The following is a 27,451-nucleotide window of genomic DNA, read 5'->3' as shown; positions in this document are numbered from 1 at the left end:
CTTATAAAACTAATTATTAACCTGTTAACGCTAATCACAAACGTCATTTTATCAATTTTGCCGGACGACGTCACACATAATTTGGATAAGAGGACACTAGGATGGAATCCTGGAAACAATCCAACTATTGACATTGTGAGGGGAATCCGACTGACTGTTGATCAAAATTGTACATATCTTCGTAAATGGACCGCAGGGTGGAATCTTGGGGATAGTCCAACTGTTGGCAATGGGTGAGGGTCCAATCATTGTTGACTACATGATTGCTGTCTTTTTTCGAAATAATTTCATTCGATTGACTACCAAGCGCCAAGTGACATTGTACCTCCGACCGAGAAATTGACATTGACAGACCACAACAATCAAGGAATCATGTCATAGCTCTTCACGCACGACGACACATGTTTACACCATTAGACATATCTTCTTTAAAATAATCTCAAACAATCGACAATCAACTGACCAACTAAAAATATAATTTTTAATGTATATATCATTTAAATTTCAATTAGTTGTTTAAATAACATAGAGGTAAAATTTGGGATGATATTTTAGATATTAAGATATTATCAAAAGTTTGGTTGATCAACTTGAATATAATATAAGATTACAAATAATATGTAAATACAATTAAATAAGATCGGGATACAAGATACAATAATCAAAATATTCTTATCATAATACTATCATAATCACTTAACTGTGTAATGTTAAAGTTCCCCGTATTAATTGATTTTATAATATATATATATATATATATATATATATATATATATATATATATATATATATATATATATATACTTTTTTTTTTTTTTTGCATAATCTCAAAATACTTTAATTCTAGAAAAACCATTCTTAGGTACCTAATTCGTAAATTACTACTAAGAATGTAGTTTTGGATAGACTATTCTAAATTTTCTAAAATATTTTGAATGAATTTTAAAAAAGAATGAGATTTTTCATTTAAACATGGACAATGATATTTTAATAATTCCTCTACATACAGGGGTGCAAAAAGGAGGTATGAGAGTGGTACGTAAGTAAGTTAAAAGATGATTGGCCCAAAGCAGAAGCCCATTAATAAAGCTTTGGTTCTTGGCCGGAGTCTGTGGCAGGGGCAAAGGCAATCACTGTATTTTGTTTGTTTCCCATCATTCGCCAACGTTACGCTACGCAGAAGAGAAAGAAAGAGAGAAACCCTAGCGAAGCCATTGAAGATTACTTCGCACTGTGGTAGCGCTGAGCCTCACAACTTCAACGCATCATTCCTCACCTTAGCGAACGTTTTCCAGGTCAGTTTTTATTTCATTCATGCTTCTCTTAAAGTACATCAACTATACTTTGTGCTCTTCAATAAGTTCTTTTGTTTCAAAATTGTGAATCCTTCGTTGATGTGAAATTTTCACAAACAGCCGGTGGCGTCGCTGCCTAGGTTTAATCATGAAGTTAATTAGAAGAATAATAATTTAACAAAATGGCTCAACCTTTTCAGAACTTAGCACTCTATGAAATTACCCTACTATTAGAACTATTGTAATTTGTGAACTAAAACAATAGTAATGATAGATTTTAGGTTAAATTACTCTTTTGGTTATTCTATTTGTCATGAAATTTCAATTTGGTTTTCAATTAGTTTTTTGTTGTCTCAATGTTGTCTCAATTTGGTCATCATTTCTTATAAATGACTCAATTTGGTTATCACCGTCAACTTGAACCAGACGGCGTTAAAGTTATCTATCTGTTAAATTTCTACCATAACAATGATTTTTGTCGACAAACAAAACTAAAAAAAATGACATTATTTTATTACCAAATTTTGTAAAATAATAATATTGTATTAACCTTATTTTATTCTTATTTATTTTCGTACCACTTTATTAGAAAGTTAATAAATTAGTTAAATACATAAATGAAATTTTATGGTAAAATATGTGAGAGCCCCTTTTTGCTTTTTCTTTTTCCATGAACTCTCCTTCTCTCTGCCACATAAACAACATTTCACTCTCACCTTGCACTCTTCTCCCTCTTTATTTTCTCTACCTTCTCTCTACCAAAAAGGGGTCTGAATTCCCATCCAAAAGTCTGAATCATTCTCTTCTGTTGCAGAAATCAGACTTGAGGCTAGTTCAGGACCTCTTCCTCAAGCTGAGCCTCCCCTCCCTACGCGTAAGTCGATCTCAATTTCTCCTTTGCTATCAAATTTTCGAATTTTGGGTGCTTCCATCTTTCTGGGTTGAGTTAGGGTCGGTTCTTACTCTTGACATCTGTAATCCAGTACCTTAGGTTGTGAAATTGAGGTGCTCCCCTTGTTGAAAGAGTTCTTGCTAGTAGTAATTGCAAAGGTAAGGGAAGCTAACCATTCTCCTTTAAATTCATAAGGAAATGTGTTCTGTTGGTTCAGGATTTCGTGTTGAATTGATATTGAACTGTATAATTTGGTGTATGATTGAAATTGTGTGAAGAACCTGGGCATTCTGCATGTGGGAACAGTAGAGTAATATGGTATTTTCGCTTGGCGAGTGGCTCTCACCCAAGCGAAAACACCAAAAAACCCACCCCTGTTCCTACGTGAAGCCTCGCCTAGGCGAGCTGAGGCCGCTTAAGGAAAAGACACTCTCGTCTAAGCGAACCAGCTTAGCCTAAGTGAGAGTTCATCCAGATTTTTATTTTTGCCAGGTTAGAGCCTCGCTTAGGCGAGACTGATTGCCTAAGCGAGTTGGCCTCTTGCCCAGGCTAGATTGTCTAGCTTGAGCGAGAGCTACTGCAGTGTGGTGCTTGATGTTCTGTTTTAAAGGGTGAAATTATATGTTTAAATGTGATCTTGTGCAATTAGTCTTTTATATGCTTGGAATGTCATTGCTAATATTGTGAGTGGTGAAATTGGATGAATATGAATTATGAGAAGTTGTGGTTGAAATAGAACACATGTCCTCTTGCCAATCAGTTGGGGGCCATCATTCGTCAGGTGGGGCCCTCCACAATGATAACACTGCGGCCTAGAAAGCTGAGGCTGCTGTGGCTAATGTGAAAACCTCTTAGGTCCCTGAGGCTGAGGCATGGAGTATGGCTTCCTCCTATCTGGTCTGCTCACGGACCTAGATGGTCCTCCCACTTTCTGCTGTGATCACCGCTGAATCTCGACTTCAGCTTTTAACTTCTCCATTACCCTTGCCTTCTCTACCAAGGCAGGGAATTCCTTGATAGAGAGCGGGGCCACCATGAGCTTGAGATCACCTCTCAATCCGTTCTCAAACTTCCTAACTGCCAATCTTCAGCCATCTTCAGCCATCTTCAAAGTGTGAAGTCTGCCTAGGTGTTTGAACCTTTCAGCATACTCCGGTACAGACATATCTCCTTGCATCAGCTGCAAGAACTCAACCTCTTTGGCGTACCTCACACTGTCTGGGAAGTATTCAACATAGAATTTCTTCTTGAACAACTCCCAAGTGATGGGCTCCGTCCTGTCCTCCAGCATTATCTTCATACTAGACCACCAATGAATGGCCTCTCCAACAAGAAGATACTTAGAATATGCCAGCCTGTTCTCTGCAGGGCACCTCTTCGCATCATAAATCCGCTCCATATCTCTCATCCACTGATCCGCCTCATCCGGGCTAGTCTTGCCATCGAAGCGAGATAGATGGTGCTGAAGAAAATCCTCCAAACTCCACTCTTGCACTTGAGGTGGTGGAGCTTGGGAAGAACCAACTGCAGAACGATTCTCCCCTATCTGATGCAGGGCTTCCAAAGGCCTCTGCTGAGTCGCCTTCGCTGCCAGCCTAGCACACTCCATTTGCTGCAAGGCCAGGTTGTGTTGATTTACCATGTTAGCATTCTGTTGCTACATGGCTGATATCATCGCCTCAATTGTCCCCACCAAGTGAGAACTGTCCGAGTTTGGAAGAGGAGGAGGGGGAGGCCTAGGTGCCATAGCTCTGACCACACAAAGAGAGAACCATCGGTCTGACTAATAGATACTAAATCCATGCTAAAGACATTACGAGGAACACACAACAAAAATGAAACAAGCTCACACCTACAGATCCTAAAGAACTACTGCTCTGATACAAAAAATGTAACATCCCATTTAATAGTTTTCACGCTACTAAAAAAATATTATATCATGATCAAGCAAAGCAGATAGTGGAATCAACTGTCATAGAATACTAATACAGTCATCCAAAACTACTATATAAGTCCCTATCAAGAAAACCCAGTCTATACAAGGGAGAGTTAATTTATGCAACTCAAAACTCCAAAGAACCTAGTCCAGAAGCCACTACTGAAATCACAAGACCAAAGATCAACTCCGGTCCAGGAGAGGGGTGTCTTCATCTGGATTCTTCTCTGCTCACACCAGAAGTAGGTGATCATTGCAAGGGAAAAACACACAAGGAAACAACATAAACAAAAAAAGGGTAAGCTAACTAAAATAAGAAAAAAATCATGCAATTCACAGTATAAATGTCATTCACAAAACATAGCTCAATTATATAAATCTACACTCAATATCTGGATTGTGTAAGTGACATTGGATCTCTTGGTGGCTTGCACCTGTGGAGGTTTCCAAACTCTGCAGAGTTTGGGCATAAGGGGTTATCACCTAACCACTCCCAGGGTAAGTCCTCTTCGCGTCTAAGACTTGATCAAGTCCAAAGACTAGGACCTCCCGCTACTCCTCACGACATAATCCATTCCGCTCTATTTGAGCGTGAATGATTATTAGAGTTTCAGGATACCAACCAATACGGAATCCTCACGTCCTTACACACACTAACATACTCATATGAATTTCCCTTGAAATTCTATTTCAACCACAACTTCTCATAATTCATATTCATCCAATTTCACCACTCACAATATTAGCAATGATATTCCAAGCATATAAAAGACTAATTGCACAAGATCACATTTAAACATATAATTTCACCCTTTAAAACAAAACATCAAGCACCCCACTGCAGTAGCTCTTGCTCAAGCTAGACAATCTAGCCTGGGCGAGAGGGCATCTCGCTTAGGCGAATCAGTCTTGCCTGAGCGAGGCTCTAACCGTGGCAAAAATAAAAATCTGGACGAACTCTCGCTCAGGCTAAGCTGGTTCGCTTAGACGAGAGTGTCTCTTGCTTAAGCGGCCTCAGCTCGCCTAGGCGAGGCTTCACGCAGGAATAAGGGTGGGTTTTCTGGTGTTTTCGCTTGGGCGAGAGCCACTCGCCTAGGCGAAAATACCATATTCTTCTACTGTTCCCACATGCAGAATGCCCAGGTTCTTCACACAATTTCAATCATACACCAAATTATACAGTTCAGTATCAATTCAACACTCAAAATAATGCCATTTTTTTAGTTTTGTTTTTCGACAAAAATCATTGTTATGGTAGAAATTTAACAGATGGATAACATGATGTAAAAATTATTACAAATTATTAATAAAATGTTTAGAAAAATTAGGTAACAAAATTCGTCAAAAGAGGATTAGTGAGAGATGAAGCGTAAAATTAACACCAAGTTCTTAACCAAGAAAAGAGAAAAGCAAAATCACGTTTCATTTGCAACAACGCAATTAAGCGCTTCACATTTTTCTTCTTTAACGCGATTTTGCAGTGTATCCCACGTGTGTTCGATTCGAAAGCACAACATAGCCCCTCCCATGGTCTGAAATCCAGTTCCGTAAATACCAAACACTTCTTCTTTCTTCTTGTATTCCACCATTTCCCTCTTCACACAATGAACATGTATGAATGATTTTTTCGGATATTTCAATCACTCTTGTTTCTTCGTATGCCAGCATGAGAATGTGGTTTATAGTGTTTATTGTGCTTTTCTATCTTCCTATTTGAGCTTCTGTGTTGGGCTGTGACTCTGTAACTGATGTAATAGGGTGATGAAGAAGACTATTTCAAACGTCTGTGCCCTCAAAATTCCAAGAAAGTATTTTTGTACTGAGGGTGTGAAAGTTGGTGGTTCCGCTATTGGGGAGGCGTCCAATGTAAGCATACACATAGCATTATGAATAATTATATTTTTCTAGTTTTTTATAGTGTGTGTGTGTGTACAAAATTGAATTCATTTACATAGTGTTAGAACAATACGGGGATAGTTATTTTTGCAATAGATTTTGGAAACTACAAATTTTAGCAATATAATTTGATAAAACGGGCTTGATTATTGTGTTTTCAAATTGTCTGTTTGGTGTGGATATTCTTGAAGATTGTAACCCTGTCTTGTTGATACAGCTCCAGGTTTCTTCTTTGGAAGATTCCTCTAATACTCATTGAAAGATGCAACCTATTTCCTTTAATACTTCTAGGGAACAATCACATATTGTGGGCTAGATTTACTTAAGGCTTTCTGTAGTCATGGGATACTTTGATGGCATCTTGATGAGCTTTCAGGTGATCATCAGTTTCGGTTTGTAATTTTATAGTCACTGTTTTACAAAATCTGGTTGGGATTTGAGTTTGGCATAATTGTTTTGAGTAACATTTTGAAAAGTTTCGAGCAATATAGTTGGTATTTGTCTTTTATTATAACAGAAAATTGAATATTTCCAGGAGAACCCATTTTGATCTTACTGGAAATTCAGATTTGAATTACATTAAAACTGCTGAGAAACAATTGGGATCTCAAGGAGCATGTCTGGGACAACAGAGAAGGGAGGGCTTCAAATACTTTTTGTTCTTTTATCTATAACCAACATCCAAGAACGTACTATAGAACAATACCTTGGACCAGAATATTTATTTAATGAGTAATCAATAGTGTGCTATAGTTGCAGTAGCACTGTGGAGGAGTAATGCAGTGGAGTAGCCCTAGACTTCTATGTGATTCAAATAGTGGTGTGGAGCCGTTTTCAGTAGTGCTCATAGTGGCTAAAATAATGGCCTGTTTAGGCTATAGTAGTACCGCCACCTTGATATGGTTCTTAAAATCCCACTTTTACCACTATAGTAACATTTGTTTAAGGGTTGTGGGGTTGAATTGTGATTTCTCCCCTATTTTCTGATGAAAGGTTTGCTTCAGAAACAAAAATAGGATGTGAAACCCTCTTCCTTGGGCATTCCACAAAATTACCTCTGTTACTTTACACTGTATATAACATCTTTTTCCCTCTGTTCTGATCTATTTTATTTCTCTAAACTTCTCAGTTCACATTCTTCTCATTTTAATTTAATTTGTGGTGTTCGTTTTTGTTTGTCATCTTTCTTTCTTTTGACTAAATTACATGTTCCTAGATTGAAAGTGATGTCTCGGTGAACTGTGACTTATATGTGTAGTCTACATTTTAGTTTTTATTAAAATGTTTAAAATAGAGGTCATCTCACTTTTCTCTATCTTACTGTTGCCTGCTGCTGTATTGTTAATTATTAATACCATAAAGACGCAATACCCTTTGGTTTGGGTAATAAAATAGAAAGACAGCATACAACATTCCTTTAATTCTCTCATTTATGCTGCAAGCTCTTGTTTCAAGTAGCAAATTTACGAACAGAAAGGAAAAACAGCAAGATATGAAAGCTCTTCCCATCTCCTTCTACAAGCATATCTGGCAACTAGTACTCCACTTGACCATGAAAACCTTTCAATCCTGACCATGAACATTTCAAGCACTTGAGACAGATTCAAATGTCTTTGGCCTTTCTCATCATTGGTCACCGCAGCTCCCAAGCTGGTCTCCAATTCACATCATTGTAATACCCAGAAACCCAACCAAAGATTCTCTACTAGTACTCTAAGTCTTCAAATCACAAATAAAAGCAAGATCTCTCCACCAAATTTCTGGGCAATGACCCCTTACCAACTTAGGGAATGTTTATTTAGGTATTGGTAGCACTGATTTTGAGAGAATTGACGCGGAAATAATTGATTTTGAGATGATTGATTAGGCTAAACAAATTGATTTGCATGTGGGAATGATAGTTTTGAAGTATGTTAACGCTGAAGTGTTATCACCATTTATATATTAACATTGATAATATTATTAGATATGTTCTGGGAGTCCCACACCTAGAATAAATACTTGTCAACATAAAAGCTAAAAGAATTTGCTTATCCAAGAAATTCTGTTTACTGTAGAATAGATTTGGAGAATTCCCAATGTTCTTCAGAATCTAGGCTGCCCCATTTTCTCTGAGGAAACAGCCATTTGGATTTTTCCACATAGGTATTCACTAGGTTGAATCTTGCTATATTCATGACTATTTGGTTACAACCTATGATGTTAATCAATTATCTTTCCAACCACCGTGTTTGCTCCAACTCTTTTGACGCCAAATCAACTGCAAACCAGAAGGAAACACTAAAGTTGAGCAACGTACCGTCGCTCCCCCATGCGAGGAGCTCTCTGCATTAACACCGATCTTTATCATTATTAAGTTGGATAACTATCTTCATTGATGTGATCAATAAACTCTATGAATTAACTCCGACTGGATTCATTTTTGTGTTGGGCAACTTGTCCTTTCTTCCTTGAACAACCAGCTCTCTGGCTAAATCAAGCACAACAAGGAGAAATTGTGACATGATTATTTTCTTTTATTAAGTTGACTAGGATTGTAGATGAGTAGCATCATATCTTTAATTTATATTTTTTACCTTTACTTTTAGTAGTTTATTCTTGTTACATTGATTAAAGTAATGACTGTGATTACTCAGTCCTCAACTTCTTTGTAATCTTTGTCATATGTGATGATATCCCGTACTCGCACCTTTATGCATTTTCACATTATTATATTAGTTTATATTGAAAGATAATCATTTCCACTATGGAATATCAAATGAAAATGCCCTATTCATATTCTTGAAAATTTGCAGGAGCATAAGAAGAAGCAGACTATTAGCAAAATTATTCCACAGTATGATATTGCTATTGTTGGAGGAGGGATGGTTGGCATGGCTCTTGCTTGTTTCTTAGGTTGGTAATAATCTGGCATGGCTCTTGCTTATTTCTTAGGTCGGTAATAATCTGCATGGAGTTGGGTGTGTCTAAGTCATAGTTTTTCTTGATTCGATATCTGACGATAGATAAGCTTTAGCATAATTCGTCATTTAATCATGTCTTTACTGAGTTTAATTTTTTTGTCAATCTGCACCTATTTAACCCCTTATCTCAGGTGAATTGACTGGAATAAAAGTTCCACATATTTTTTCTATCTAAATTTGTGGTGACTATTGAACTGATTCTGATCCGGATCCATAAAATATTTGACAATCTGTTACATTATTGATATATGCTTTAATTAGAATTCTGCCTACTTGGATCCATCCTTGGTCATTTGTTATAGCCCGGTTTGGTTGTTCCAAACCATGTCAATGGATTGCTAATCACCACTGTATCATAAAATTATATTAATTTGTCACCTGTAGTCATTCATTTTGAGATATTGTTAAAATTAATTTATGTTTTTTGTGCAGCATTTTTAATCATAATTAGATTTTATTCTTGTAAGGTTCGAGGAAAAATTAAAATTGAATGGTTAGGCTTTTAGGATATTACTTCAGTGCATCTTAATCACCGTAAAGATTTGGTATTTGGTAACTCCAGTTTTATCAAAGAGAGCATTATAGCATGTATTTATCCGATAGTCCATTTATTTGTGATCATTTACAGAGAATATGGCTCTACGTTGTTCACTTGTTGTCATTCCAAAGACTGCCTATTAGATTTGAAGCTTGCATTTACAGTTTGCATATATTTGTGACAAATTGTGTTTTTGTTCTTACACTTCAATATTGTATCCTACTTTCCTTGTTTTCATCTATTTGTCTCTAATTTGTATTCTTTATATTGCCATGAAGTGGGCTAAGAATGATAATGGCGATGAAGGGAAGTATTAAATAATGAGTGTGAGAAGGGGGTGAGTGAGGTGGAAATAGTAAAATAGAAGGTGATGTCAGGAACACTATTAGAATTTTGTTTTTTCCTTTTAAAAGCTCTCTCTAGAAGCTGTCTAGAAAAGTGACTATTTCCTTAAAATAAACTTTTATCCAAACACATTAAGACAAGAGAGACACCAAATAGTAATGTTATTGATGATGATGATGATGATGATGCTGGAGAATGTGTTATAACTTAAAATCTGGTCAATTATTTTGTTCTTCCAGCAAGTATGCCAATGACAAAGCAGTTGAACGTTGCAATTGTTGATAGTAATCCGGCTCTAAGTAGTGGCTTGCACATCCAGAAGGAAGATCCCCCTGATCCAAGAGTCAGTACAGTAACTCCTGCTTCCATATCTTTTCTCCGAGGTATTATGTCTTAGGTTTGCTAGTCAATAATCACTATAGTTGTCGTTTCAAAATCTAATTCTTTATTTTTTTATCTTGTTTGTTTGTTAGAAATGGAAAAACTTGTATTAGAGAAAAAGGACAAAAGTAAATGTGAAAGATGAAATATTTTTACACATTTAAAAGCTTACATATTTGTGTGTATGCATGCATACATACATACGCACACACATATGAACCAATAATATAACATGCCTACTAAATCCTTCTATACCGAAGGGGACAACAATAAACAGAATTCAAAGAGAAGCCATTATCATTATCGTTTCCCATCCAAAGTTGAATTTGCCTCATTCTCCTCCATAGTCCATTCATCATCAATGTTATAAAATCATACAGACTACTACTAGGTGGTATAGGTAAATAGTCATAACATTAATTTCATAGATTAATTCTTATCCTCTCAAGCACTCCAATTACACTAACAACTAGATGATGTATTAGTCAAACTCAATACTTTGATAGCAAATGTTTGTAATTCTGGATATTCATCACCATATGATGCCAAGCACTCTGCTAGAATTTGGTTTAATCGCAGGTCTTAGACTGCCAAAAAATCCCTATTTTTTCTTGAAACTCTCAATTTGAACATCAATCTTGTTGATCTCATCAATGTCTCTCACCAACCTATCCAAACGATCATACATTCCATAATTCACTTTATAATAAACTTTAAATTTAGCATTATAGTGCAATATGAGATTAAGATAATAGCTACAACATGCAATGGCCTATGCAATTAGTTGCTCCATCTTTGATCAATGACTTCCTAAAGGGGAGTGTAGCTTAGTTAGATAAAAATAAATAAGTTAATCTCCAAACAAAGTTTATAACTAAAAAATAAATTTGAAAATCAATTATAAGTGAGAGGTAATTAGTTATTATTTTATTAATTCTACTGAAAAGACATTGTATCTTCTTTTTAGCAATAACCATTTCTTCTAAATATACCCCTCATGCAATTCAAAATATTTTTCCAATATCAAATTTTCTACAAGCCTCCATCTCTAAATTGTCTAGATTGGCACTCCTCGGAGGTCAACATCCTAATAAGTGATCCTCTATTCTCGTTCAAGAATCTTAAAATCAAATAAGTGGGAAATACTTGAATATGGCCAAACCATCCTTGAATTTTGCAACTTGTGGACAAAGGAATACCTCAGTTCTCCAAGATTTTTTGTTTGGAACTTTTGAGCAAGATATTGTTTTAGTTGTACAATACCTAATTATCTCTGTCTGTGGTAACAACACCATCCATATATACAATGAGATAGATACATCTTTGGGGAGGATGATTATCATCACCTCGTACATCTCAAATTGCCGATAATAGTCCAAAAGCGTCCAAAATGAGGGACCAACATAAATGACATAACATATTAGACAAATCCCCTTGAACAACAAAATTAAGAGGTTGCTCCATGTAGACTTCACCATGATCACTATTAAATATAGTGAAACTAAGAATGAGATTAATCTCTCTTGTGTAGAAAATACACATAAGGGTTGTATTTATAATAAAGAAAATATGGCCTAAGTCCAAAATACACATGAAGAATAATAATAATAGAAATTGAAAATAAGATAGAGATAAGATATCTAATGATCTATCTTAACCCTCCCCCTCAGGCTGGTGCATACAAATCGTTTGTACCACGCTTGTTACAAATATAACCAATTCTCGGTCCCCGTAAAGACTTAGTGAAAATATTTGCTAACTGATCACTTGAGTTAACAAACTTAGTTTTTATGTCTCCAGATACAATCTTTTCTCGAATGAAATGATCGTCAATCTCAATGTGTTTATTCCTCTCATGAAAGATAGGATTAGAACTGATATGAAGAGCAACTTGATTGTCACATACAAGTGTCATTTGAGTAACATCTCCAAATTGTAACTCTCTAAGCAATTGCTTAAGCCAAACAAGGTCACAAGTGGCAGAGATCGTAGCTCTATATTCCGCTTCTGCACTAGATCTTGCCACAACACTTTGTTTCCTGCTTTTCCAATAGAGACACAATATCTGGATGTAGATCTTCTATCAGAAGGAGACCTTGCTCAATCAGCATCTGAATAACAAACACTTCGGTATGGTTATTGGAACCATACAACAACCCTTTTCCGAGAGCAGTGTTGTTAAATTTCGGCTATGGCAAAAATCGGTAACACAGCCTTCTACCACATCAAGGCGGAGGCGAATCGGTTTTTTCATGACGGCCGCTTTTGGCATGGTGGGTGTCGGCGGCGTAGCGGTTGTGGTGAAAAAATCGGACCCAAAAACAAAAATCATGATCATGAACAAAAGAGAATATTATAACCATTGGCAGGTAGCTGAACTTTATACTGGTCAATATTACCATTCGGTCTTAAGAATGTACAACCATAAATACCCAATGATTGATTTTCAAGTTGGAGAGGAACCAACTCTCAAGTAGCACTATTTTGAAGGTAACATCTCATCAATCATCTTTTGTGGCCACTATAAATAAGAAAGCTCATTTAGACTTATAATATAATAAGGACAAACAAGTGCAATATATGGTGGAAAGTCGGTGATAATTAAGGTTTGTATAGTGGGGAGAAGGGTTACAAGTAGAATAAGGCCAATAATTTTCAAGAGATTGGATTCAGTACATGATAGTGTTAGGGAAGGATTAGCCATGGCCTCTGTTGTGTTATTATTTGTTGAAGATGAGTCTTGTACTAGATTTTCAATAGGTCATATATGAAGATGATACACCCAAAAATATGCTAGAGAAACATCTCGAGTTATGGTAGTCATTTGGTGGTGATGAAGGTAGATTGATAATGGTTGGAAAGTGATTACATGTCATCATTAGAAGGAACAAATTTGAAGAAAGAATTGTAAACAAACACAAAATACCTATGAAGAAGATCATGAGAGAATTATGGTTACCCTTTTTTAGAATGAAATGGATAAAGTGGGGTTCCTGGTCATTAACGATAGATGATGACATCTAGTTAATGAACATAGGTGTGAGGTATAAACATAGAGGGAGGGTAATGAAAATGGATAGAGTGGGGTACCTGGTCATTAATGATAGATGATGAAATCTAGTTAATGACATAATATGTTGTAAGGACTGTAAACACTAAATGTATCAAGGCCAAAAGGGCGGGGGTTAATTGTCCAAGGAACTTAGTCATGCACCACTTCTGGTCATTCATTTTAATCGATTAAAATGAGAAATCAATAGATTAAAATCTGATAGTATATCTTAATATATATCACATAGACTTTACATATAAGATTTAAGTGCTTTGATGTTAAAGACCTAGCAAGATATCGATCAACACATAGATTTGTTAATTGATTACACAATTACATCAAATTTGCCATGAGAGATACAACATACAAACTTTCTTGATGCCAATAGACACGAATTTTATATTGGTTCACTCACAAGGAGCTACATCCAGTTAGTCAAGACAACCTGAACTTGACTTTCCATTATTTGAAGAGATTAGAAGATCATTACAAATAATTTCTTGAAAAAGAAAATACAACCTTCTTGAATCACACGAGAAACAAACACAACAAGAACTTCTCTTGCAGATATGGACTTACACTAGGAGCACCAAACAACACAGCTGGATACAAGAAAGATCAAACCCCAAAGATCAACTCTTCCTGGCCAACGAAGAAGCGTCTTTCAAGACTGCAATGGAGACAATCACAGCTCCAACACTTCACAATTGATCTTACGAATTGCAGCACCTCTGACTTTCTCTAAGAGAAAGTTGAACAAATTTTCCGGTGTTCTCGTAGTTTCAAAAATTTACTTCATCTCACAGAAAAAGAGAGACTATATAGACAATGCAAACAAACATATTAAACTGATTGAAAGTAATTGTAAATTGATTGATTTTCCTTTAGTGAGTAAAATCAAGTCATTGGTTGTTATTTGAGCCAATTTGATATGTTGATCACATTAGTGGATGATATGCACAAGCTATTCAACATGTCAAACTCCTTTTTAACAGACTAAATAACTGCAGGACACACATAAGCAACTACTAAGCTTCTAGGTTGAGCAAAAATGAACCATAAATTCTTCAAGCTTCAAGGATTCATCCAATCTTCATTCTTCAAGGCTCTTTAGGACAAGTACAACATGCCCCAAAAAATTGTGAGGAATGATAGTGTAGAAGTGTTTGAGTAGTTTCAATAAGATGTTTACTTTTTTATTTTGCTAATCCATGTTCTTGAGAAGTACGAGGACACAAGGTTTAACGGAGAATACCATTGGATGCCATGTACTACTAGAACTATTGAGACAAATATTCAAGAGCATTGTCATTATGAAAAAACACAATTCAATATACCAAATTGTGTTTTTGATTTCATCAAAAAAGGTTTAAAATATTGAAAACACTTCTGATCAATTATTCCTTAACCAAATCCAAGTACATTTAGAATAATTATTAACAAAGGTGATAATATTTTAAACCAAATGAGTCAATAGTACAAGAAGGACCCCAATATTGGAGTGAACTTAATATAAAAGAGACGAAACTCATTCAATAAGACTATCAAGAAAAGCTTATGAATATGATTTCCTAACTAACATTACTCACAACTTAAAAGTAGACAAATGTTTTAAACTCATCTCCATCTTCTACAATTTTGTCAATCTACAATGTCCTAGTTGTGCATGAATCATCATTGAAAAGGCTGTCAATGCACATATGATGGTAATGTTGAGAGATAGTGAAGGCCATGTGACTCACATTCAATGCGGATCGTCTGGCTTGATATTTGATGATGCAATATAACATTATTTTTAATGGAAATGAGCATAATATCATGGGATTGGGTCAATTGGGTGACAAATAATAAATTAAAAGGATAATTAAGAACATAAAGAACGAAGTCAACAATAAGGGAAGAGAGGGGTTGGCTAGTGCCAATGTTGCAAACTTGTGTTTGTGGACTGACAACAGCTATAAAAGGAAAGTTGGCAGGATTAGTAAAGGAGGAGAAAAGAGAATGATTACCAGATATATAAAGGAGGAGAAAAGAGAACAATTACATCATGGTCACTTGTCCAAACATTGGTTTTGGAGTTAGTGTGTTGAGCCGGTTTTTGAGCTCTCCTTTTTAGGATCATTTGGATGTTGTAACTTAAATCTTGACAATACATCGAAAGTTTTACCGGCAAAGGACTCATTTACAAAGACAAAGCACATGTAGATACTATGTAATGGCTGGAGGAAACCTAATATATTGGAAGACTATGAAACATAATGTCAAGGTAAGATCCATTGCTAAAGTCAAATACAAGGTGGTGACTATATTAAAATGTGAGTTCATCAGGTTGAAGCAAATTTTAAAGAGCTCCAATTTAAAGCGACTATGCAAATAGCATTGATATGTGATAACCAAACTGCCTTGCATATTGCATTTACTATTGTTTTTCATGAGAGGGCCATGTTGAAGTAGATTGTCACCTCATCGACTCTAGTGATCAACTGGTCAATATCTTCATCAAATCCTAGAGAAGTCTAAGAATTAGCTCTTTTCTCTCTCTCTCTCTCTCTATCTATCTCTCTCTCTCTCTCAATATATATATATATATATATATATATATATATATATATATATGTACATCCTCTATTGTGTAGTAAAACACATAGCTTTCAGTCTAATTATTACTCTTTTATTTTTTCTTAACAAATACTTTTTGTCTATTTTTAGATTCTGGTGCTTGGAAATATGTTGAGCAAAACAGGCACGCTTATTTTAATGCAATGCAGGTAACTTTTTTTCTCTCTCTCCTATTCACCCTGTTATTATTTTCTCTTGTGAATAGCTCAATACTAGAAAAAGCATTCTCTAAGTGCATAGTTATTAGGAGTACATTTAGGAAATTGACACAAATGTTGTGCAAATACCTATAAAGCATAAACAACTCTACTGTAGCATGTCGAGTAGCAACACTCATGACACCTGTATGTTATATGTCCAATCCAAAGTATCAAATGCCTTCGCTATATCAATTTTAATGGCTAAGTTACTACCAAAACAATGTGAATCATATTTATAGCCTCCATAACAATGCCAACACAAACTCTCAAATCTGTGGTGCAATAAATTTGACAATTTTCTTTAGATAATATTTGATAAAGCAACGAGTGGTTGCTTAGATAATATTCATTACTTATTAGAAGTTAATTGGAAAGTTAAATTACCATGCTGTAACAAGACTAGATATCTCATTTGCTGTGAGTAGAAAAAGCCAATTCCACAACTCTCAATGTAAATGTCACTAGGATGCTACTATCAATTTACTTCAATCTCTAGAGAGCACTTAGAAAATGAAGGCTTACCATTCGAAGATAAGGAGCATATGGAGATTGGTGGTTAAACAAATGTTGATATTGCAAGCACTCTACTATGTTCTCTTGGGGAAAAATGTGAAATTGTGGAAAAGCAATAAGCAAATTTGGTTGATGTAATTGGTCACAGTTTCAAGATATGTGAACAACAGTCAATGAACTCATGTGATAGTCAGGCGACACTGCACATGTTTTCAAATCCTATTATTCATGAAAGGACTAAAATCATTGAGATTGATTGTCTTTTTGTTTGGGAGAATGTCGTATACTAAGATAGCAACAAAATTCATAAAGGGTATGTTTGGACAAGCTTCTCCATAAGGACTTCTAACATTAAAATATGAAGAAAAAACTAATGGGTTTTTCCATAAGCTAAAATTATTCCATTTACAAGTTAAAAATAAAAAATTTAGAGAAGTTATAAGAGATTTTGGTAGTAGGATAATCAGCTAGGAACTTAAGATTATTGCATCTGAGATTGAATCCTTGCAATTAATTCCAGCACACTAATATATACCGACCATGTACTATTATAAACATATTGTCAACCTTAGTTTTATTCTCTAAATTCTAGTATAAGTTGAAAAGAGTAACTAAGTCCACATAGTAGGATAAGGATTTGGTGGTGGTGATTAAGAAATAACACAATCAAGGGAATGAGTGAGACGAATGATAGATAGTAAGTTAAATGGAGAATCAGGGACATAAAAAACATTATTAATTGATAAAGAAGGAAAAAGATTAACAGTACCAACACCACGAGATAAGACCTTAGATCCATCAACTGAAGGTAAATAGCTTGTAGAATATAGAGAAGATAACAAAGGTTTATTACCCATAATATTATCGGTGGCACCTGAGTCAAGAATCCAAGGTCCAAAAGGGAAATAAATTGATTTAGCCCAACAAAAAGATCCTCATACCATTTGAGAAATTCATTGAGAACAACAGAGTGTTTTGCAGATGAAATAGGATCCACATTTGATGGTTGGGAGAGAGGATCATTTTGGACCAAGGTTATCAGACTCGAGAGTCTACGTAGACACGTGAGAGTTTCGTAGACTCATAAGAGTCTACTTTGATCCAATGTTTCCATCTAATGTCAGTCCTGAGTTTTGTTTCTTGATGCGTTTTTACTCTTAGGTCTAGGAAATGAAGATGCACTAACACTGGGATCAAACAAATTTGAAGTAGTTCCATCTCCAGACATTATAAATCGGTGTCATTCAACTAAAAATGAAATAATTTGTTGTTTTAGAACATAGAAATAAAAAATAATAATTCAAATCAGGAAAACAATATATATATATTTAATATATGTGAGATAATGCATGGAGGGAGACAGAAAAATACGAGAGTGAGTGAGCTCCACGCGAAGCAAAGAAGATGAATGGACTGGCGGAATACGGATCACCCACTCGCCGGAGGATTGCGACGCGACGGACGACGGCGGGATGACATACGAATTGTGGTAAAGCTATAACAAGAGGTGGCGAAATGTGAAGTAGAGGTATTTTCACCTTCTCTTTCGCTTTGTTCTTCGATTAACGTATTGGATTTGTGAATTCGGCTTCTAGATCTCCTTTCTTCGATTTAGGTTTGGGGTTTTCATTTGGATTTAAATGAACGACAAATTTTGCTGTCCTTTCTTGAACTCACGAGTCTGTTACGAGTCAACTGAGTCTAGTCATAAACGAGTTTACAAATGAGTAAACTTGTGACCACTGCCCAGACTCGTAGACTCGTACAGGTGTTCGAGTCAACCTCGCGGGTTTGATAACCATGGTTTTGACTATTGCATGAGATCCAGGTGGCTAACCAAGTAAAGCATAACAACTGACAATCTTATGACCGGGTTTGTGACAATGTTCACACTTGTGACGCCCTTTGCTCGACTTGCGAGAGCAATTACGCTCACCACATTGAGAAACTAAAGTAGAAGAATCATCATCAGCGAAAGCATGGGTAACAAAGTTCTCAAATCAAGCCAATAATCCCATATCCAAGTGAGTAGAGGATGGCGACTCAAACACAGGTAGTCACTGCTAGGGTCTGACATGCACTGCCACACACGAATGAAACGCTCTCGCAGTCGCAAGGTTGAAGTGGCTTGTGAAAGTTCTGATGAAGGTGATTGTTAGAATTATTACCTATTGTATCATTAACCCTATGTGTAGGGTGTTGAGTGTGGAAAACTATCTACTGTTGCATGTAATCATGCCTAGTATCTTAGAGTAGTCTTGTCATATGTACTTGCTTCATTATAAATAGAAGAGGAGGAGAGTGGTACTGTAGTCCACTACTCATATATTTTAAAGTCTCAATCTCAAGTTGGTATCAGAGCGGGTTGATCCCGCTCTGGTTTCTGTCTCATCTGGTCCGTCACCGCTGTCCGCGGTTGATCGCCGTTAGTCACCGCCGCTGTCCGCGGCTGTCCAAGTTCGTTTAACCTTGTTTTTGAACTACCCAACACTGTCAAACAACATTTCAACACTGTCCGCCACTGTCTGCAGTCCTCCGCCGCTTTCCGTCGCTGTCCACCGACGCAGTTCCGTCCGTAAACCACTGGATCTGAACCGCCTCTCCGCGCGACAACCAACCCCGCCGGTGTCGCAGGCAGCGCCGTCGCCACGCGCCTCCGCGCGCATCATCTCTGTTCGCTGCAGTCAGGTGCGTGCCGCTCACGCGCCGCGTTCCAGTTCGTCGTCGCACCACTTCTCTTGTCGGAGCCTCCTCTACCCGTTTTGACCCTCAAATCTCTGTTCCGGTGAAGTCCAGTAGCACCTCTTGTGGAAATCGTCACTTTCAAATTCGAAAATCGTCACTGTTTCATTGTTTTCCGAGATCCTCTCTGTTTTTGTTTATTCTCTTGATCATATCATGGCCACTAGAGGTACTGGGAGTGCTATTTCATTCTCCGGAAGCCCCTGCATCACGTCCGAGAAACTAAATGGCCAAAATTACTTATCTTGGTCCGCTGCCGTCGAGATGTGGTTTCTCGGTCAAGGACACCACGAACACCTTGAGAAAGATGGCAGCCACGTACCTTCTGAAAAAGCTGAACAAGCAGATTTCCAACTATGTGCTCTATTGTGGCAGTCGGTGGAACCACGACTTTTGATGTCCTTACGGGCCTTCAAAACTTGCCACTCGTTTTGGAAGCGAACTCAGAATATCTATGCAAATGTCCCTACAAGTTGGCATCTATGAAAATGACTAACCATGATATGATGTCATTAATGAATGACGCTCAAGCTGCTATGGAAGAACTTCGAATGTTCTTGGAAGTCGACTCTCTAGATGAAATGAAGAAAAAGCTTGACAAGTACTATATGGTAATGATCCTCCGTGCTATACACCCAGACTTTAATCATATCCGAGATCAGCTTTTGACCTCTCATGAGGTTCCTTCCATGGAAACTTTGATCTCCCGCATGATACATGTTCCAACTCTTCAAACTCCAGAAACTCTTGCTGTAGTGGAACCATCTGTCATGGTCGCCACCCGAGGAAGAGGAGGTCGTGGAACTAGAGGAGGTGGACGTGGAGGTCGTGGGCGTCCTCAGTGTATGTATTGTAAAAGGATGGGTCATACCCAAGAAAACTGCTACACTTTACATGGATTTCCTGCCAAAACAGCCAATGTCTCCCAGGCAGAGACTACTAACTCCAAGTTCACTGAGGACGAGTATCAAGAGTACCTGCGCCTCAAATCCAACAACTTGGCACAGTCATCTCAAGCTCCAAGTACATCAACTGTTTGCATCTCTCAATCCATGGAAGGTCACAATTCATGGGTCATACCCAAGAAAACTGCTACACTTTACATGGATTTCCTGCCAAAACAGCCAATGTCTCCCAGGCAGAGACTACTAACTCCAAGTTCACTGAGGACGAGTATCAAGAGTACCTGCGCCTCAAATCCAACAACTTGGCACAGTCATCTCAAGCTCCAAGTACATCAACTGTTTGCATCTCTCAATCCATGGAAGGTCACAATTCATGGGTAATTGACTCTGGTGCTTCTGATCACATTTCTGGTAATACCTCCTTGTTCTCAACCATTTCATTCCAAGAAAAATCTCATTTTATAACCCTCGCAAATGGTTCTAAAACATCCTCAAAGGGAGTCGGTCAAGCCATCTTATCTCCGTCCTTAAATCTAAAATCTGTCCGTTTTGTCCCTAATTGTCCTTTCAATTTAATTTCCTTAAGTCAGTTAACCAAAACATTGAATTGCTCTGTAACCTTCGATAACAAATCTTTTGTTATACAGGAGCGTGGCTCGGGGAGACAGATTGGAGAAGGATATGAAGCGGGCGGATTATACCATTTTGGATCTCGTCCACGTGTGTCATGTGTTGCAGCTCCCAATCCTTAAATGTTACATGATCGGCTTGGTCACTCTCACCTGTCCAAGTTAAAGAAAATGTTTCCTGAACTTGTCGTCTCCAGACTTTAGAATGTGAGTCATGTCAACTAGGAAAACATGTTAGATCTACCTTTCCCAAAAGGTCTCAATCAAAGTGTACTTCTAGTTTTTTTGTCATCCATTCCGATATCTAGGGACCTAGTCGTGTCTCATCTTTTGGTTTTAGGTATTTTGTTACTTTCATTGATGAATATTCGAGATGTATTTGGATTTATCTTATGAAAGATCATTCTGAATTATTATCTCTCTTCACATCCTTTTTGAATGAAATCAAGAATCAATTTGGTCAAGTAATTAAAATCTTAAGAAGTGACAATGCCAAAAGAGTATTTTTCGTCTGCTCTTTCTAATGTTTTGAGTTCCCATGGTATCCTGCACCAGTCTACTTGTCCTCATACGCCACAACAAAATGGTATAGCAGAAAGAAAAAATAGACACTTAGTTGAAACTGCTCGTACCCTTTTGCTTAGTGCCAACATTCCTGTCCATTACTGGGGAGATGCCATCTTAACTGCAGGTTTTCTTATTAATCGGATGTCATCTTCCTCTCTCAATCATAAGGTCCCTTTCTCCATTCTGTTTCCAAAAAATCCTCTCTTTCACACTTCTCCTAGAGTTTTTGGTTGTGTATGTTTTGTTCATGACATGTCTCCCGAGTTAGACAAGCTTTCTACTCGCTCTCTCAAATGTGTTTTCTTGGGCTATTCACGACTTCAAAAAGGGTATCGATGTTACTCTCCTGAAACCAAGAAATATTACATGTCTGCCAATGTTACATTTTTTGAACAGACCCCTTACTTCTCTCCATCTGTTCAAGATGTCCATGTCATACAGCAGGTTCTTCCTATTCCCGTGGTTGAGTACAATATTTCCAATGTCCCTGTCCCTCCTAGTCTCGACCAAAGTCCTCCTGAGCCATCATCTCCACCTATTGATTCTCTCCAACACAGGACGCCGACGAATAGTCCAGTTGTTCAAGAACATGGTGAATCCCCTACTTCAGATTCTTCTCCCTCGTCTCTTGATCCCACGACTCCTGGTGAAGGTGATTCAGGTTGGCCCATTGATCTCAGAAAAGGTACTCATTCCTCTCGAAATCCACATCCCATTTATAATTTTCTTAGCTATCACCGATTATCGCCTTCCTATTGTTCACTTTTATCCTCAGTGTCTTCTGTTGTTATTCCCAAAAATGTGAATGAAGCACTTGATCATCCTGGATGGCGACAAGCCATGATTGCAGAGATGCAGGCTCTTGAAAGCAATCATACTTGGGAGCTCGTGCCCCTCCCTTCAGGTAAGAAAGCTGTTGGTTGTCGATGGGTGTATGCAATTAAAGTTGGCCCCGATGGTCAGGTTGATCGACTCAAAGCCCGATTGGTTGCAAAAGGGTACACTCAGGTTTATGGCCTTGACTATTGTGACACCTCTCCCGTGGTCAAGATGACTACTATTCGCCTCTTCTTTGCAATGGCAGCAATTCGTCACTGGCCGCTTCATCAATTGGATATCAAAAATGCCTTCCTTCATGGTGATCTTGAGGAGGAAGTTTGCATGGAGCAACCTCTTGGGTTTGTTGCTCAGGGGGAGTCTGGTATGGTATGCAAATTGCATCGATCTTTATATGGCCTCAAACAATCACCATGAGCTTGGTTTGGAAATATCAGCTCCATTGTTCAGAAATTTGGGTTAAGACGCAGTGAGACAGATCACTCAGTCTTTTACAAACATACCTCTCCTGGGAAATGTGTCTACCTAATAGTATATGTTGATGATATTGTTATTACAGGAAATGATACTACTGGAATATCTCAACTGAAGGAGCACTTGTGTAAACATTTTCAAACCAAGGATCTCAGAAGCCTCAAATACTTCTTGGGCATTGAAGTAGCTCAGTCAAAAGATGGAGTTGTAATCTCTCAAAGGAAATATGCTCTTGATATATTACAAGAAACAGGTATGATTGACTGTAGACCAGTAGAGAGTCCTATGGACCCAAATCAGAAGTTAACAACAGAAGAAGACGAATTATTCTCCAATCCAGAGAGATATAGGAGGCTCGTTGGAAAGTTAATTTATCTCACTATTACGAGGCCTGATCTATCTTTCGCAGTTGGAATTGTTAGCCAGTTTATGCAGACTCCATGTCTTGGACATTGGTATGCCATCATCCGTATTTTAAGGTACCTCAAGAAGGCTCCAGGACAAGGTTTGCTATATGAAGATAAAGGAAATGTTCAAATCTCTGGGTACTGTGATGCTGATTGGGCAGGCTCTCCTATTGACAGACGTTCTACTACGGGATATTGTGTCCTCCTTGGAGGAAATGTTATCTCTTGGAAAAGTAAGAAGCAAAATGTAGTGGCTCGATCCACCGCTAAAGTTGAATATCGGGCAATGGTTTCTCTCACGTGTGAACTCATATGGGTAAAGCAATTTCTTCGAGAGCTTAACTTCTGTGAAATTCAGACCATGAAGATGTACTGTGACAACCAGGTTGCTCTCCACATTGCATCAAATCCAGTGTTTCATGAGAGAACTAAACACATAGAAATTGACTGCCACTTTGTTCGAGAAAAATTGATGACCAAGGAAATTTGTACTGAGTTCGTTGGGTCAAATGACCAACTTGCAGATGTGTTGACCAAGTCATTAAGGGGACCTCGGATTGAGTTCATTTGTTCCAAGCTTGGTTCATACAATTTGTATGCTCCAGCTTGAGGGGGAGTGTTAGAATTATTACCTATTGTATCATTAACCCTATGTGTAGGGTGTTGAGTGTGGGAAACTATCTACTATTGCATGTAATCATGCCTAGTATCTTAGAGTAGTCTTTTCATATGTACTTGCTTCATTATAAATAGAAGAGGAGGAGAGTGGTACTGTAGTCCACTAATATATTTTAAAGTCTCAGTCTCAAGTGTGATTTTGGCGGCATGGTGGTTGCTAATCCAAGACGATTTGAGTGGTGTGATCACCGATTTGAAAGGCGACTCTAGTGGTGGCTGCGACGATGAATGACATCGGTTGCGGCAGTGATGGTGGTTGTTACGACGGCGAAAAAGAAAGTGTATATATAGAATTACTATAGAACCTAGGCTCTTGATACTATGTTAAGAAGTTAACTTTAAACCTAACTCAACCTTACAAAATTGGCTTGTAAGGTGAGGTTTGCACCCACTTATATACTATGACATCGCCTTATCTCTAGTCTATGTGAGATCTCTAACACACTCCGTCATGTCGACATATATACATCTCGACTATGGGACTAGGCATTAATGGATGGTTCAATAGCGGTTCAATAGCGGGTGACACAATAGGCCGAACAAACAACAATTCTTACTAGGATAAGTTTTAACCATGGCTCTGATACCATGTTAAAGTAGTGAAAACTAGGTATAGGGTTAATTCCCCTTGTGTAGAAAATACACGTAACATAGGGTGATATATTTATAATGAAGAATAATGAAGAAAATATGGGCCAAGTCCATATACACATAATATTGTATGTAAAATAAGATATTGTAACTAACAATATCTTAATGATATATAACATCGAATGTAACATTTTATTCACTTTTCTTATTTAAGCACCTAACGTCCTTTATACCATATTTTTGTGCTTGCCTCAGACCGGTGATTCTCGTTGTCTTGTGGGTGCATTTTGTTTTGTCTGCCCTTTGACTCTATTCAACAATTCATGAATTGTTTTGTATCTCATCGCAGGTCTGGGATTATACTGGTTTGGGATATGCTAGATATCATGCAAGAGATGTAAATAAAGACTATCTAGGGTAAGTGTGGACATGCTGTCATTAAGTAAACCCCGTTTGCAAAAGCAGCTATTCCATTTGTAATTGGCAAACTTGATCACTTAGGTGTGTGGCCGAGAATAAAGTGCTCCACAATGCCTTACTGTCATGTGTAAAGGTATGAATTTGCATTTTCTGTCTATGTTGCGCACTATGGAATTTACTTGGTTAGTAATTTTATGATAAGCATTTAGCCACTTGGACAAAGTTCGAAATTGGGGGGTCTGATCGTCATTCATAATTAAAGCCGATAGGATTTCTCAATCACGCTCCTGTTCTTCAATTCTCTTCTCTCCTGACATGTTATTCTATTGTACAAAAATGATATTTTTTTGTCTAAATGATGTTAAGATGTCCTAGACTGGCTAGGAACATTACCAAAATAAACCTAACAAGACTTGGAAAATTCTATTGATCTAGCTTTCGGGGTTGAAATAGGACCAGTTCATTTATAACTGCTAAGAACTTCATCAACTACAACGTCTGAACTTTTATTATTTTGCTGTCACTTGTATTTCAGTTCAGAGTGCTAGAATAATCTCTCAATATTACTAATAATAGTGTTTTGGCTGTTTTTCTAATGGGATGAAATACTGTCATATCCTTGGATGTTTTGCTGGTTCAGATATATGTTTTAATGTTAGGACCATTAAGTCAGTAAATCTAGCTATGTTTTGGCTGCTTCCATTTTTTCCCCATTAAGAACATGGCGTATTTCATTATCTATGAGTAAAATTTGTCATTTTGGGGCATATACTTACATTACATTGAGAACAACAACCTTCTTGACAGGATTCTGATTTCAAGACAACAATCTATCCTTTGAGATTAAGTTCAATGGCTTTGAATACGAGCTCTATGTCTGTAGTGGAGGAGAATACAAAATCCGTAGAACCACCATCTGCTCAAGGGCATGGTGCAAAGCTGCAACTTAGTGATGGAAGCAGTTTATATGCAAAGTTGGTGGTAAACAGTAACAAAATTTTTCTTAACTGTGTTCTGGAGGACAATTACCAACCCCCTTATTATTGTTATAAGTTAATGTGTATTAATAAAGATTCTTGTTTTGAAGGTTGGCGCTGATGGTGGAAAATCACATGTTAGGGAATTAGCAGGAATCAAAACGACTGGATGGAATTACTCTCAGAATGCAATAATCTGCACAGTAGAGCATGCCTCTGAAAATGTATGTGCATGGCAACGTTTTCTACCCACCGGTCCAATTGCTCTTTTACCCATGGGTGATAAGTTTAGCAATATTGTTTGGACCATGAGCCCAGCAGAGTCAAACAGTCGCAAATCAACTACTGAGGAAGAATTTTTAAAGGATGTGAATTATGCTCTAGATTATGGTTATGGACCTCGTCCTACATCAGGCTTATTAGGAACTGGAGACATGTTCTCTTGGTTTAAAATGGATGCAACAATATCAACTAATGAATACTTTGAAATTCCTCCAAAAGTGATCAAGTTGGCATCTGAAAGGATGGTGTTCCCTTTGACTTTAAGGCATGCCAATTCCTATGCATCAAAACGTGTGGTTCTTATTGGAGATGCAGCCCACACTGTCCATCCTCTTGCTGGTCAAGGAGTTAATTTGGGTTTTGGAGATGCATTTTCTCTTTCAAGAATTATTGCAGAGGGGATTGCTTTGGGAACTGATATTGGAGAGGTATGTTATGTCATATGTGTGCATTGTGTGTTCCTGGGTCGTATGATTAATTGCTGGTTGGAATCCAAAAGGCTTCCTTCCTAGATTATCCCATTCATATATAGCTGTAGCAAATTACATCTTTATATGTACACATTAAATTTTATCAACTTAAATTTCTTCTTTCACAAAATTTTATCAACTAAATTAAAGTGTTAAAGTATTAGTAATTTCTACTGTCACCCCTTTTTACATCTATGAATGTCTAAACTATCTAAAATTTGGTATACAAGATTATTAAGATAATAATACACTATTCAACAATTATATTAGTAAAATGTAATATTTTGTACATACAAATTTGATATGGTTATTTCTTTGTTTATTTTGCTGCAGGTAAATTTATTAAAGAAGTATGAAACAGAGAGGAGATCAGCCAATATTATGATGATGGCGATCCTTGATGGCTTCCAAAAGGCCTATTCTGTTGACTTTGGACCTTTTAATATTCTGCGAGCTGCTGCTTTCCATGGGGCAAACTGTATATCACCACTCAAAAAAGGTATCATTTCCTATGCTTCAGGAGAGCACAAGTTGCCCATTTTCTTGTGAATACATAAATGTCAATAATTTTGGCCTACTTAGCAAACTAAGTTTTAGCCAATGGTTCAACACCCCTAAAGTTTTCTTTTCTGCTTTCTTAGTTTCTTTTTTGTTTGGCTTAAGCTTGAAAAGTTACACTTGTAAAGTTGTTCTGTGCAACATTGGGTGAAAGATTAATCTTTTCTCTTACTCTGCTTTTAATGCTGTAGTAAATATATAGTGTTATTGGTGATTCCTGGATTCTTCTTCGGCTACAATGAGTATTTTAAACGGAAGTTTACACCATATCCTCTTATTTTTTG

General features: G+C 37.2%; 1 protein-coding gene across 9 annotated transcripts; it reads left to right on the top strand.

The window, feature by feature from the left end:
* Nucleotides 1-1,021: 1,021 nt before the first annotated feature.
* LOC114183228 (uncharacterized) lies at nt 1,022-27,381 on the top strand. 9 transcript variants are annotated; one of them, XM_085671799.1, is made up of 13 exons: nt 1,155-1,295; nt 2,110-2,169; nt 2,279-2,345; nt 5,881-5,989; nt 6,237-6,395; nt 8,815-8,914; nt 10,105-10,248; nt 16,008-16,066; nt 24,810-24,877; nt 24,962-25,013; nt 25,688-25,861; nt 25,968-26,567; nt 26,943-27,381. In XM_085671799.1, exons 5-13 carry the CDS (start codon nt 6,360-6,362, stop codon nt 27,156-27,158), a joined length of 1,449 nt encoding a protein of 482 aa, XP_085527925.1. In that variant the 5' UTR covers nt 1,155-1,295; nt 2,110-2,169; nt 2,279-2,345; nt 5,881-5,989; nt 6,237-6,359; the 3' UTR covers nt 27,159-27,381. The 9 variants fall into 9 exon arrangements, with proteins under 9 accessions (XP_085527835.1, XP_085527925.1, XP_085527899.1 ...); XM_085671773.1 differs by lacking the exon at nt 6,237-6,395 and adding an exon at nt 5,605-5,665; XM_085671771.1 differs by lacking the exon at nt 6,237-6,395 and adding an exon at nt 5,605-5,670.
* The last annotated feature ends 70 nt before the right edge of the window (nt 27,382-27,451 follow it).

Source organism: Vigna unguiculata, chromosome 1, assembly GCF_037176805.1.
Source record: "Vigna unguiculata cultivar grain cowpea cultivar isolate G323 ecotype 2 chromosome 1, ASM3717680v1, whole genome shotgun sequence".
In the NCBI taxonomy this organism is placed as follows: domain Eukaryota; kingdom Viridiplantae; phylum Streptophyta; class Magnoliopsida; order Fabales; family Fabaceae; genus Vigna; species Vigna unguiculata.
This window is presented reverse-complemented; position numbering and strand designations above follow the sequence as displayed.